Source organism: Saccostrea cucullata, unplaced genomic scaffold (assembly GCF_032062105.1).
Source record: "Saccostrea cucullata isolate Sc308-1 unplaced genomic scaffold, CSIRO_AGI_Scuc_v1 ctg3974, whole genome shotgun sequence".
NCBI lineage: Eukaryota > Metazoa > Mollusca > Bivalvia > Ostreida > Ostreidae > Saccostrea > Saccostrea cuccullata.
The window spans coordinates 1-12,313 of NW_026931861.1; the positions used below are offsets into that span (position 1 = coordinate 1).

General features: G+C 30.2%; 1 protein-coding gene across 1 annotated transcript; it reads left to right on the plus strand.

Annotated features, from left to right (window-relative positions):
* The first annotated feature begins 907 nt into the window (after window positions 1-907).
* LOC134233743 (uncharacterized) lies at window positions 908-11,482 on the plus strand. The gene is made up of 14 exons (XM_062715739.1): window positions 908-1,126; window positions 2,268-2,408; window positions 2,872-3,081; window positions 5,181-5,270; window positions 5,416-5,484; window positions 5,776-6,149; window positions 9,143-9,267; window positions 9,557-9,708; window positions 9,903-10,013; window positions 10,103-10,181; window positions 10,276-10,439; window positions 10,611-10,688; window positions 10,777-10,845; window positions 10,934-11,482. The coding sequence occupies exons 1-14, from the start codon at window positions 931-933 to the stop codon at window positions 11,308-11,310; spliced, it is 2,235 nt and encodes a 744-aa protein (XP_062571723.1). The 5' UTR covers window positions 908-930; the 3' UTR covers window positions 11,311-11,482.
* The last annotated feature ends 831 nt before the right edge of the window (window positions 11,483-12,313 follow it).

A 12,313-nucleotide genomic window follows, 5' to 3' on the forward strand; every position in this document is an offset into this window, starting at 1 on the left:
TCTTATTTAAAAAAAATCAACTTCAGTGATTATTTCTAAATACATGACATATGATAGGGTGTTCATATTAGACACAATATGCCATAAAAAATGACATCTCACCCACAAAGACACCAAAAGCGGGGGACCACAATTCTTTGAATATGCTTGTTATTACAGTTCAACAGTCGACATTTATTCGATGAATAATTATAATTTTTTATTTATGAAAATGATTGTTTTCACACTAAAACATCCACTCATAATATTACTGCCAATAAAGCAGACTACTCTAAAATATACAACGTTCTCGTTGATCATATTTTTGTTAATATTCGTGCCTAAAGTAATTATGCCTTATTTCGTACAACGACATAATTATTGGGTCACATCCTACGACTTAAATACAAGCGAAAGGAAAGTCAAAGAAAATGGCATAAACAGAAAAATAATATTTTCTAAGTTACATGTAGTCAGTATGAGCACTCCTGAAATATTAAATCTTTTTCCTAGCTCATGAAATAATTTCTATACCTAAAAGCAAGACATTTAATATCCTCTTTATTATCTTTTACATAGTTTTAAAGTAAAACGTTAAAACAGCGCTTAAGTAGAGTTTTTTTTCTGGTAAATATATATGGAAAGATCATTAAAAAAATAAGTAAATTGTAATCAGGGGTTAATGAAATAAACAATACTGAATAAGTGGCATTATAAACAGTAATATATTGTTGATAAAATTTTATTTAGACACTGTATCTATCATTTACAGAATCTGTTTTGGATTATTTTTGAAATTACAACCACCATGAAAAACAGACGGAAATTTAAATGAATATTTATCAAATAAAAGTGTAAAATAATGACGAAGTACAGTTGTGTATTATAAATGTTTTCATTTGGAAAGTATTAAACTATGTTTTTATTTTCTTTATAATTAGGAATGACGATATGGGCATCATTATACAGTTGGCTTTATGGCATTTTACCGTGTCCCAGGCTATACTATACTGTCCACAGTCTACTGATGACTGGAACAAGGCATCTGTATCTTTACAGTGCAGGGAACCAAACTACTACCATTGTCTAAAGGACGATAATGGAACATTTCAGCAGCTTTGCCTACAAAAAGTCTGGATTCAAGAAGGTTAGTCAGTAAATTGTGTACATATCTTGTACAGTAAATATATTTGAAAACAAATGCTGTTCTTTGTTTAAAGGTAAGTCATTTTTTGGGAAGTATATTTTTGATAAGTACTCATATAGGATAACTCAAAATTGCAGAGAAAATAGGGGGTCAGTGTGCATCTTACTGATCTATGATACAATTAAGTTGACCTTTTTGCACTTAAATTTTAACTCTTTGATTTATTACTTTATCTCTAATCTTATTTTATCGGATATTACTACGTTAATAAATTTAATCTTATTTTACATGAAATAATTTGAATAATATTTACCATTGAACAAATCTTGCAAATTAATGTGCTTTTATTATTGTGTGACCTTTTTGCACTAAAAAATAACATATTTGGGGTATTTAAAAACTAAATAGGCAATAAAATATTTTCTTATATCAACCTTTTTAGGAGTTAAGTGCTAATCAGTCACAAATATTGAGTAGTTTTAAATAATGAAAGAAAAAGTTGGGGTCAGTGATGTTATTTTTAAAATATTGGTCAAAAAATGCGATTTTCAGGCAAAAAACGGTGTAAATTTTATCTTGACTTCTTTAATATATCTTCATTTTTTGGCAAAGTTTGTTGAGGGAAGGTGTAAAACTTGTTCTAAAAATATAATTAAGACCTATATTAAATATTCCTGCAAAATCTGTTTTGGAAAATATTCTCCGAGTAAAAGTATGTGAGGCTAAAGTTTCAAGACATTAAATGTAATAAAAGTGCAGATTTGCAGAAATTTTTGCTAAATATCCTTCCACCACAAGAAATAGTCCCTCATAAATCTTGCTTCTTTGTAGATTTTTAAGCAGTTTTTTTATGAATGTTAAAAATTTACATTGTTGAATATAAATATTTTATAAAAGTGAATTTTAATAATTCTTTTTTAAGTAAGAGGTTCTGCGTGAACTTTTCTAAAAAGCTGACGAGTGACTTACCTTAAAGAATAAAAAGGATTCCATTTGGAAATGTTGACAGGCATTTATGTATAAAAAATGATTTTATGTTAGTGTTCAAATCTTAATCAACAGAAAAAAAGAAAGAAAAATCTGATTAAAAAACTATCTTTTAGAAAATTTCTCTACATTTTTTTTTTGTTAATTCTTACAGGAATGTGTCCGGAATACAATTCTAAAGTCCGTCAAATAGATGTGTATGATTGTATCTCAGACTTTAACGACTGCCCAACAGCAACCTTCTGGTCCAGTGCAGTATATTTATGTATGTATTCTTGCATGTTTCCGATAATCTGATGTGGAAATGTTCGGTACACATCTGGAATGGATGAAAATTGTTGTCACCTAATGCATAAATTAAAATCTATAGGAAAAAAATGTTTTCAAAGGTTACAGACCAAAAGCACACTTTTGAAATTTAAACTGATGTGTGATTTACTTCTTGAAATATGTGAACTTCGTTTTAAGTTAATGACATACTGCTTGAAATCATGATTTTTTATCAAATAATTTCCTCAAATAAAAGACAAAGAAACTAGATAATGTAATTTTTATATACAACTCTCACCTGGGAATAATCTTAACGCATTACAGATCCGAGATGTATTTCTAACGCTACATTTCTACCTTATCTAACAACAATGTGAGTATAAAAAAGATTCAATGTGAGTATAAAAAGTTACAATGTTAGTTCAAACAACGTCAAATAAATGATTCCCCTGAAATGATTGAATTTCTTTTTTTTTTCAAAATCTCAGTCATGATTCTTATTTTCGTTTTATTCTTGTATGGTATGAGCAGCAGTGTAAACACAGACCTAAAGAATAGCGGAGAGAAGGAAAGGGACAACATGGAAAGCATCATTGCAATAGCAGCATGTTCAGCTATACTGATTATTATCGTTATCGTTCTACTAGTTAATGTGTTTATCTGGAGGAGGAGAAGAATACGACGACCACAGAACAGAGGTAAAATAAAATAGGAACAGGTGATAGATTTCATAAAATAGATACTTTATATTCACCATTGTTAAAAAACGTTTCTTTTCCCTCTTCATGCGGTAAAATAAATCAGTGATATGTTATGTATATAGCTGTACCTTTAAGAATGAAATACATGGAAATATATCAGTATTCAAATTCAAAGGTCCAATAAACTGTACAAAAAAACCGGATCAAACACCGACCTCCAAAACATCGGAAATGGGATCAGGTGCCATGGAAGAGTGATTTTAAAGTCATTAAAAGTTATCATTTTGCCAAAACATTGATCATTAAAATGATTTTATCAACAAATGAAATCTATCATCATATCGGATGCAAAATGACATTTTTTTATACAGGTTTTAGACGATATTTACTGCAGAGTGAATAAATTATTTGCAATTGGTTCCATAAGCTCATTCATGGCATGAAGCGGGCCCGTGTAAGACTTAGCAATTCTACTTTGTAAAATGTTTTATTATTTTTATCGTGTTAAGAAAGTTTGAAAATTTAGAATTATTAAAGTAAATTATTGTCATCAGATTTTGTCGTTATTTCCCATCATGACAAGAAGCACACGACGGGTGTGACTGGTCGGTAGTTCACTCCACCTGATATTATTGAGGTCTATTTTTGCTCTGCTCCTATTTTGTATTGTTTTATGGATTTCATATTGAATACTTTTTGTTATCTCCATATCCTCTATTAATAATTTTCTGCATATGAAATCAGTTTAAGTTTTTGAAATTTAGAAAATTGACCATTTTTAAAAAAAAATATTGTAAAACCCTAAATTATTTCAGAAATTTGAATTGTTAGGTGATATAGAGACTCGAGTGTGACCTGTCAACAGGGGATGCTTACTCCTCCATGACACCTGTACCTTTTTATGCAGTGGTTGCCACTGTAGATATCTGGTCTTCCATTTCAATTTTTTCAGATCAGAATGCGGCATATCTGCAGCTAGGGTCTACATAAATAAGAAAAAAGGTGTAATGAAACTACAGATTTCTTTATTTGTCAATAATTTTCAAATCAAAGCTTGATACATGTAAGATGTTTTTGAAGAAATCCATTTTTTCTTAATTGTAAACCTTTAGCATATCATTTAAAAAATAATACGTATTAAGTAGTGTTGGCAACGAGTACCCGGTTAACCGGTTAACCGTCGAAAGATGCGAGTATCGGTTAGTAAAACTAGTATTCGGTTACTCGCAAGAAAAAAATCTACATAGAAAATGCATATAAAATGATTGTTTTATAATTTATAAATGTATTTACTTAAAAATTTCCCCAATTTTATACGCACCGTTAGACTTGATCTAATACATGGTTGGGTGTCTTTTAGCTATTCCCACTTTTTAAAAATCTCCATTCCACCTATTCCCACTTGCAAATAAGAATAGATGTTTTGATTAGTTAATTGGTTTTTACAGTAATTACACTAATTACGTATACATCCCATCTTAGATTTACCTGTATTTTACCAGTATTTTGTACATTTTAAGACAGACTTTTGAAGGCCTGAGTTCAAATGATTACCTCATTTGATAATTTAACGAGATGCCACCTCAGACAAATTAAGCTTGGAGAGTAACTGTGAAAGAACAGTGGATTCAAAATATCAGCAAATAAACTATTAATTACGGAGTTTGTAGATAATTATTATTCTCCTTGATAGCAATTGTGAGACGGTGATTGACGATGTCTTTATTTGTCTTCTTCGTGTGTCAATTTCTTATTTTTCTTAAAATCAAAATCCGTTGACAATATCGCTTGTGTGTATTGTAAATATAATGTCAATATTTGTGTATTACCATTACTGATAAATAAAGAATGAAATAAATAAAAGATGTGGATACTTGTACGAAAAATCATCCGAGTAACCGGGTACTCGATCGGAAGATGAAGCGAGTAACCGGTTACTAAAAATCGTCCGATTTGCCAACACTAGTATTAAGGATAAAGTTTGACTGAGATTTTCCGTTTTGTTAACCGTAAAAGGTAACAGAAAGTTAAGTGCATCAGAATTAACATAATGATCCAAAATAGATTTCTTGGTCCATTCTCCGTTTGTTCTTTAGAAATTAGACGAATTCACTCAAATACTGAAGACAGAGATACAGAAAACAATCTACTTACTACGAGGAATGATGATATAGATGGCTTTATGGGTAAAATGCTTATAAAATCCCGATTCAAGTTTAAATGAAATTTTATATAATCAGTTGCACCACTCTATTTTTATTCATTTATCCTAAAGAATTAAAAATCATGATTTTGATATTGATATAAGATTATCCACCTTTTCTGCCACAGATACATACGGTAATAACCAAGAAATGGAAACTATGAACAAGTTAATTATCGAAGGTGAACAGATGCATGGTAAATTTAATTCTGTAAACATAATCATTCAGTAATATTGAAATTATATTCTAAAAGATGTAAGCACCTCTACTTCCTTTATGGAAAAAAACTTAATGAAATATTTCTTGGCAATTGGAAATTTCAAATAAACAAACTGGTTCCACAAGTACTGTAAATGTATAACACTGGGCTTTGTATTTTATAATTATTTAAGCTTTCAGTATAGTATTCCTAACATTTTGTTATGATAAAGAATCGGTTTTAATTTTTCTGTATAAAAAGAATATTTTCCTTTTACTTTAAAACTAGTTCTTGGAAAGAATGCCGGTACAGATGCCGACCTACTAGAAGAATATGGAGTTTTAATATTGATATCTGATGATACATCTAAAAATGACTCGAGGATTAAATCTTTGGATGAAACGGGGAGATTTGGAAAGTCGCAATACGTTGGATCTTTCAGTAATTGGGATTTTGAAGAAGACGTCAGTTTATATTTATTTCGACATGCTTTGGATGATATTAATTCTTCGTATGACCTGAAAGAGTTAACACAGAAATTTCAGGAAATGCACAAACATGCAACACAAACTCCCAGTAGTTACTTCGTCCTTTCTTTCCAAACAGACAAATGGAAGCGATTTGAGAAAAAATTATCAAAGTATTACTTTTTCAAGAAAGCAGTAAAACTGGAAGTTTAATGCATTCTTCAAAAAAATTGAATCATGTCTCATTTTAATGACAAAGTTTACATGCTATTCAAAATTATTTGCTAGAAAATATTCATATTTTTGATGTGTTAGCAATTAGGAATTTGAATGCATAATATGTTCGCCATTGTTACGCGACATTCGTGCTAACGTCATCTTTGTTAATCCTGGTCAAGCAAAGTCAAAAAATATTTCCAAACGTTTATTAAACAGATAATGAACAGATCATTGCTGGATTTTGACAGCTATTTATGTATAATTTGTGGCATTTGAATTAATAAGAAATATGAACGAGAAAATTATTTTGTAGGATTTTTTCAATATTCGATATTTTGATGGGAGATTTAAACAGTTAAAAAGGCAATCGTTTCTGCAAAAGCGAATTCGAAGGTTTTGTCCCCTTTCAGAACAATCGTGTTTGCACATTCACGATTTTTAGAACTCAAAATTTTTTTTAAAGGAAATGATACACTAGTGCACTCTTAAAACAAAGAACTATGAATTTTTGTTCATAAAAAGAAAACTAATGATTAAATAAAAACATTGCATATTCGTGAACTGTTCGTATTATGGATATTTAGAAAAAATGTGATATAATCATGAATATTCTAGCTTATTTGTACAGAATTTTATAACTAGATATCCTAAAAGAAATGATATTCTAGTAACCTTTTAAAACATCAATGAAATGTAGCCAACATGGATTTTAATTAAGGGATAACTGTCTAATTTTTTTTATTTCATGATGTGACCAATCAAGTGGCTTGCATGATAATTTGCATAAATGCCAAAGGTATTTATGCATAGAATTATCACGCAAGCCAATCGATTGACCATTGTCATGAAGTCAAAAAACATGACAGTTATTCCTTATATTTACATTCTCTCAATTCCTTCAATCCACATGACCTAAGCCCTGCTTCTGTCTTGCTTTTTGTTTTGCCCCGCAAATTTTTAAACAGCGCCTAACCATTACATTGATGGGGAAATAAAGTACATTAACTATTTAAAATTTTATCTCGGACAAAGACATTGGAAATGTAAATAGAAAGGGATAGAAAATCTAGTAAGAATATTGGGGAATCTTAATATCGTAAGGCACTTAAAGAAATGAGATTTCTAATGTTTCGTTTTTTGGACAGATAGAAGATACAAAAGATTTACTAATTTAATTATAATTTTTACAAAGAGTGAATGATATGGCCCAACATATATACCGTACGGCACTTGGTGAAATTTCTAATGCATCAATTTTTGGTGAGAATTCTTTATTTCATTAATTATGCACAAATTTCCTTGATTATATCCCTTTGGTAGACGTTTGTTACATTAACAATTGTACGTCCATTTCTGAAGGGATTTCGTCGATATTAAAAAAAATTCTTAGTATTATTGTGTAATCACAAGAATTGAAAATTTCCGATATTCATTTTTATTGAAGACGCGGTAATCTATGATATCAAAAAGTCTATATTTGATCGTGGGGAATTATTGTATCAAGTGTAGAAAAATTGTAAGTTTTGACGTCATTAAAATTGAACGATTTAAAATTTTCCAGCGGTTCAGATTTACACCACTTCTAGAATATAATGTAGCAAAACGTCTAATATATCTTTTTTTCAACAGTTAGTATTTTGTAAGGAGGGAATAAAAGGGTTTGGCAGACCATTTGCAGGACTCAGCAATGTACATGTATCTATTTTTATAACGTTTATGAATCCAATTCACGGTAGGTTATCACTAATATATGTTTCTAGTAAAATATCCAAATATGAGACAGATTTGTCAAACTCGGTGACATCTTTTATTTCAAATTTACAAACCGACATATGGATTTGACAGAAGTTTGTGAGTTTTTAGTTATAGCTTTCTAAAACTATTTGAGACATGTCATAAAAGTAATATACATTATGGATTTTTACAGTATGTAAAATATGTACATGTAATTATATATAATAATAAGTCTTGGTTAGCCTTTGTGAGCTACTTTGAAAATATTATATCATATGTACAGTGTTGGTCAAGTCATTAATTCATATACATGTTTAAAAATAGTTTCGTCTTTGTCAATTTGCAGATAACTGACTGAGATAATTGTAAAATATCATTTTCAAAATCGTGACAGTGATGACTTTACTTAAATGAAAAATGATTTTTTTTGTTTAAAAGCATGACATTCTGTGACAATCATTACTTACATAAAAAATAAAATAATAAGTTTACCTAAACACAAAGAGAATATAATTTTGAGAAATTTTAGAAGTAGTGATTACAACGAAATAAAAAATATTTAATCGACCTGACTTAATTCCCTCTTTACAAGTTCCACTCATTTTTTTGTTTTATGAAATGGTCAGTGTTTTCAAAATCTGTGTCTCTGTGTATAATTATTTTACTGATTTCTAAACTTGAGTTAAATCTAGAGCACTTACCCTCGCTTTATATCGATACAAACTGAAAATTAATGATATTATCAATCTAGATTTTTAAAGACGAAAACAAATGCAAATATCCCTGGGTACTCTCTAACAATGCATGCAATTAAGTGTTAACTATATGCTGTAAAATTTTATGTAAAGAGCACTTTATTTAATAAGAACTTATTTGTTCCATTTTAGTGCTTATTTTTTAAGAGCAAAATAATACTTGCAATCTAATTTAAACTGATAAATGTTACCTTAATGTGTGAATAGTCGTTATTACACAAGAAAACATAATTAAAAATCTAAATACAGTTTTAAGTTCAATAACCTGCATGCAACTTTTGAAATACAAATTAGAAATAAAATTTAAAAAAAATTGCTCAGTAAATAAATAAAATTAATGAATTTAAACATTGCTTGAACTACTTGAAATAGTAATTTTTGTCAATATCCTCTAGATTTAAATGACCGCAAATCTGACGTGAAGGAATTTAAGAGGTCCACAGCCATAAAAATCCCTAATCTATATTTGGATATCTGAAGGTAAATGAGGTCGCCAAAGCTATTCAGGGGGAAAGATGTTTTAATGACGAAGGGCATTTAAACTTAAATCTCTTTGTAAAGTCTTCTGAATTATTGATTAAGAAAAAAAGATGGCGGCTGTCACGGTATGTATATCAGTCTACTTTCTATAAAACATTATTTTATACATTTTTAGTTTAACTACCTGTATCACCATTGTTTTGTACACAGTTCTTAACCATTAGTCACTAACTGTCTTATCTAACGTCGTGCATGTGTACCTGCACGATCTTTGACAGTTTACACTTCTGTGACTGTACATGTGTATTCATGTTTACAATGAATTGCTATTATTGTAGCACTATTATAGAAATACCTTGCTATCAACTTTTTCTTTTATAATGTGTTTTACAAAAGGCCCTCTATTCACAATAGGGCCACATTATGGCTTGTCCACAGACCCAGATTGACTGGAATTCAGCCTCCTCTGTCTTTACTTGTACTCCTCCCGGGAACCTACCACTGCTTAAAGACAACATCGGGTCGATACATAGAAAAATGTCTGGAGAAAACATGGATCCCACCAGGTTCGTTAGCAATATATAGATTACGAAATTAGCATGTGAAACTTAAATATTGTCAATAAAGTATATTAAGAATACCATATACGATTATAAATATCTGAAATATTAATTTTACAAGATATACTCAAAACCAAATATAAATCTAAGGAACAAGTTACTGATGTCCATTGTTGAAAAGTACTATTATTTATTTTCAGATATGTGCCCAGAATACAACGAACAACTTAATATAATGGACGTAGACAAATGTTTGGGCGACTCTACGGAATGCCCTAGAAACACATACTGGTCAAACGCCGTCTATATCTGTAAGATTTTATTCTACTTACATGGTGTCATGTCTCCAAGTCTAAGGCAAACAATGCAAACAACTAAGATAACATATTGTTTGTTTCAGATCCAACGTGCTTTCAAAAATCTCAGTCAATACAGAATTCCACCTACATTACATATACACACACCAACGTCACTGAAGAGTAAGTTATACACGTATTTTAGTTTTTTGCATACAATTAATACCAATTTCCTTCATATGTTTCCAGAAATATATGCATACTTCTACTATCATAGGTCATCCAATTCAACCTCCTCCAGTAATATGACTACAAGAAGCTCTGACTTAGATATACAAACCCTCCTACCGTACATCATCGGAGGAAGTGTCCTGGTATTTCTGATCCTTGTGGCGGTGTTTATATGTGTACTATGTCGGAGAAAGCGATCAAGACACAAAGGTTAATACCACATTTGACAGTCACATGAATAAGTTTTAAAGGATAATGGGGGGATCATTTCTTAAAGCCTAACGGAACAATGTACATGTATATGTTTTTATCTGATTTAATATAAATTGTTTTGTATAACTATTCATTAAAAATTTCATTTTAATTTTCCTTTGATTTCAGGATGTAGGCATGAAGTCCATATTGAATATAGGAAAACTTTGAGGCAGGAAAGTATCCTCGATGATTTTATTAACGCAGGTACGTGCAGTTAACATGCATATAACATGATTTTTTAAATTGACATTCGAACAAGAAATTGTAGTCACTACTGTAGTGTTTTTTATAGAGATCGTGAACGGAAACGGTACAATTGTTCGGAATAGTTCAGCTGATGTTGAAAAACAGCCTTTCTTGGGTATGTAAACATAGTACAAAACGTGGTATTTTTGAAACGCCATATTTATTTATAATTTATGATTCAAACACGGTCTTTTTTATTCCAGAAATAAATCGCAAATCTGCGGATCAAGTGAAGAATGTATTTATTTACATTGGGGACGATGAGGACAAAATAGCGGAGTCATATGAACCTCTTATTTATGAGAATAGATATGATAAGTGTCAATTTGTGAAGGGTATGAACGAATTTAAGGCAGACATATACACCAAAGTCTACTTCTTCCAGCACGTCTTTGCGGACGTTAAATCAGCGACTCAGATAGACGCCCTCCGTGAAGACTTTGATAAAATATTCACAGCAGCATCACAGCAACCTTCGTCGAAATTTGTTTTGGAGATGCCGTTAGCTGTGTGGACTGAGCACAAAACACATCTACAGAAAACACCGTTATTTCATGAGAGATATATTATCATAGTCTAAATTATTGTCACAACAAAGAGAGGGAATTTTATAGCAGTATTAAATACAAGTTCTACAAATTGTCATCTGTTTTAGGGAAACAGTAACTGTTTTGTCTCCTTTGAAAATTACTTGCAGTTTCTTGATTGATTAAAATGTATTTTTATCTGCAATCCTTTTATATTTCACTACAAATTCAAATCCAGTGTATGTGTGTAGAATGTAATATTCTTTTTCTCATCAGAACTGATGACTGAAATTGTGGGAAAAAGCCTTATCAAAAATAAACTTTTATTTCCGTCTTTCTTTATTTAAGATATTTTATTTATAAATTACTTAAAGTAACCATTTAGTGTTTATTAATTTGTTATCACTGATTAAACTTTTTTTCGGTGATATTCTTTATAGATTCTAAATGTACAATTTATAAATAACACCTTTTTATAAACATCTAATTGTTGCTGCAAAACTACACACACAAAAAAATTGAAAGACATGCATGTCGTAGAAGGCGAAGGAGTTCATTATATGTAGAAAAACACACGAAATCACAAGAAATCGCCGCACTCTTTATTTTATTAGTGAGATATGGAGGGAAAAATAATTCAGTCTCAAAAGTCAACTAAAATTCGGTAGCAGTGTAAATTTAGACGTCGAAACACTTTTTATTGCGTAGAAAAACTAAAAAAAATTTGTGAAAATCGCCAGTCATCATTCGATTTAATGATAGATTTGCTAATCAAGGTCAATGAATCTTACAAATTGTTGACGCTATACGAAATTATTTACTTTTTGTTAAACATCCATTAATAAAGTTGCTCCATGAAGACGAAAAAAAATGTTTATACTCGCGCGTTCTGTATAATTTCGATATCAAAGATATTGAAAAAATGTTTCTGAAAACCTCTTTGAATAAAAAAAGTACAGGATTCGAGTGTCAATATATGTAACAATTAATAGTTTCCATTGTCTTACTCCAACTGAATTGTTGAAGACAGACATCTTTTAAAATGCACATTCAAAG

Bases quoted from the DNA above. Each gene is read 5' to 3' on its own strand.
- LOC134233743 (XM_062715739.1), top strand. From the start codon at position 931: ATGGGCATCATTATACAGTTGGCTTTATGGCATTTTACCGTGTCCCAG. The intron at 6,150-9,142 runs GTAAAACTGGAA...GGATATCTGAAG, and splicing joins ATTACTTTTTCAAGAAAGCA to GTAAATGAGGTCGCCAAAGC. The intron at 10,440-10,610 runs GTTAATACCACA...CTTTGATTTCAG, and splicing joins AAAGCGATCAAGACACAAAG to GATGTAGGCATGAAGTCCAT.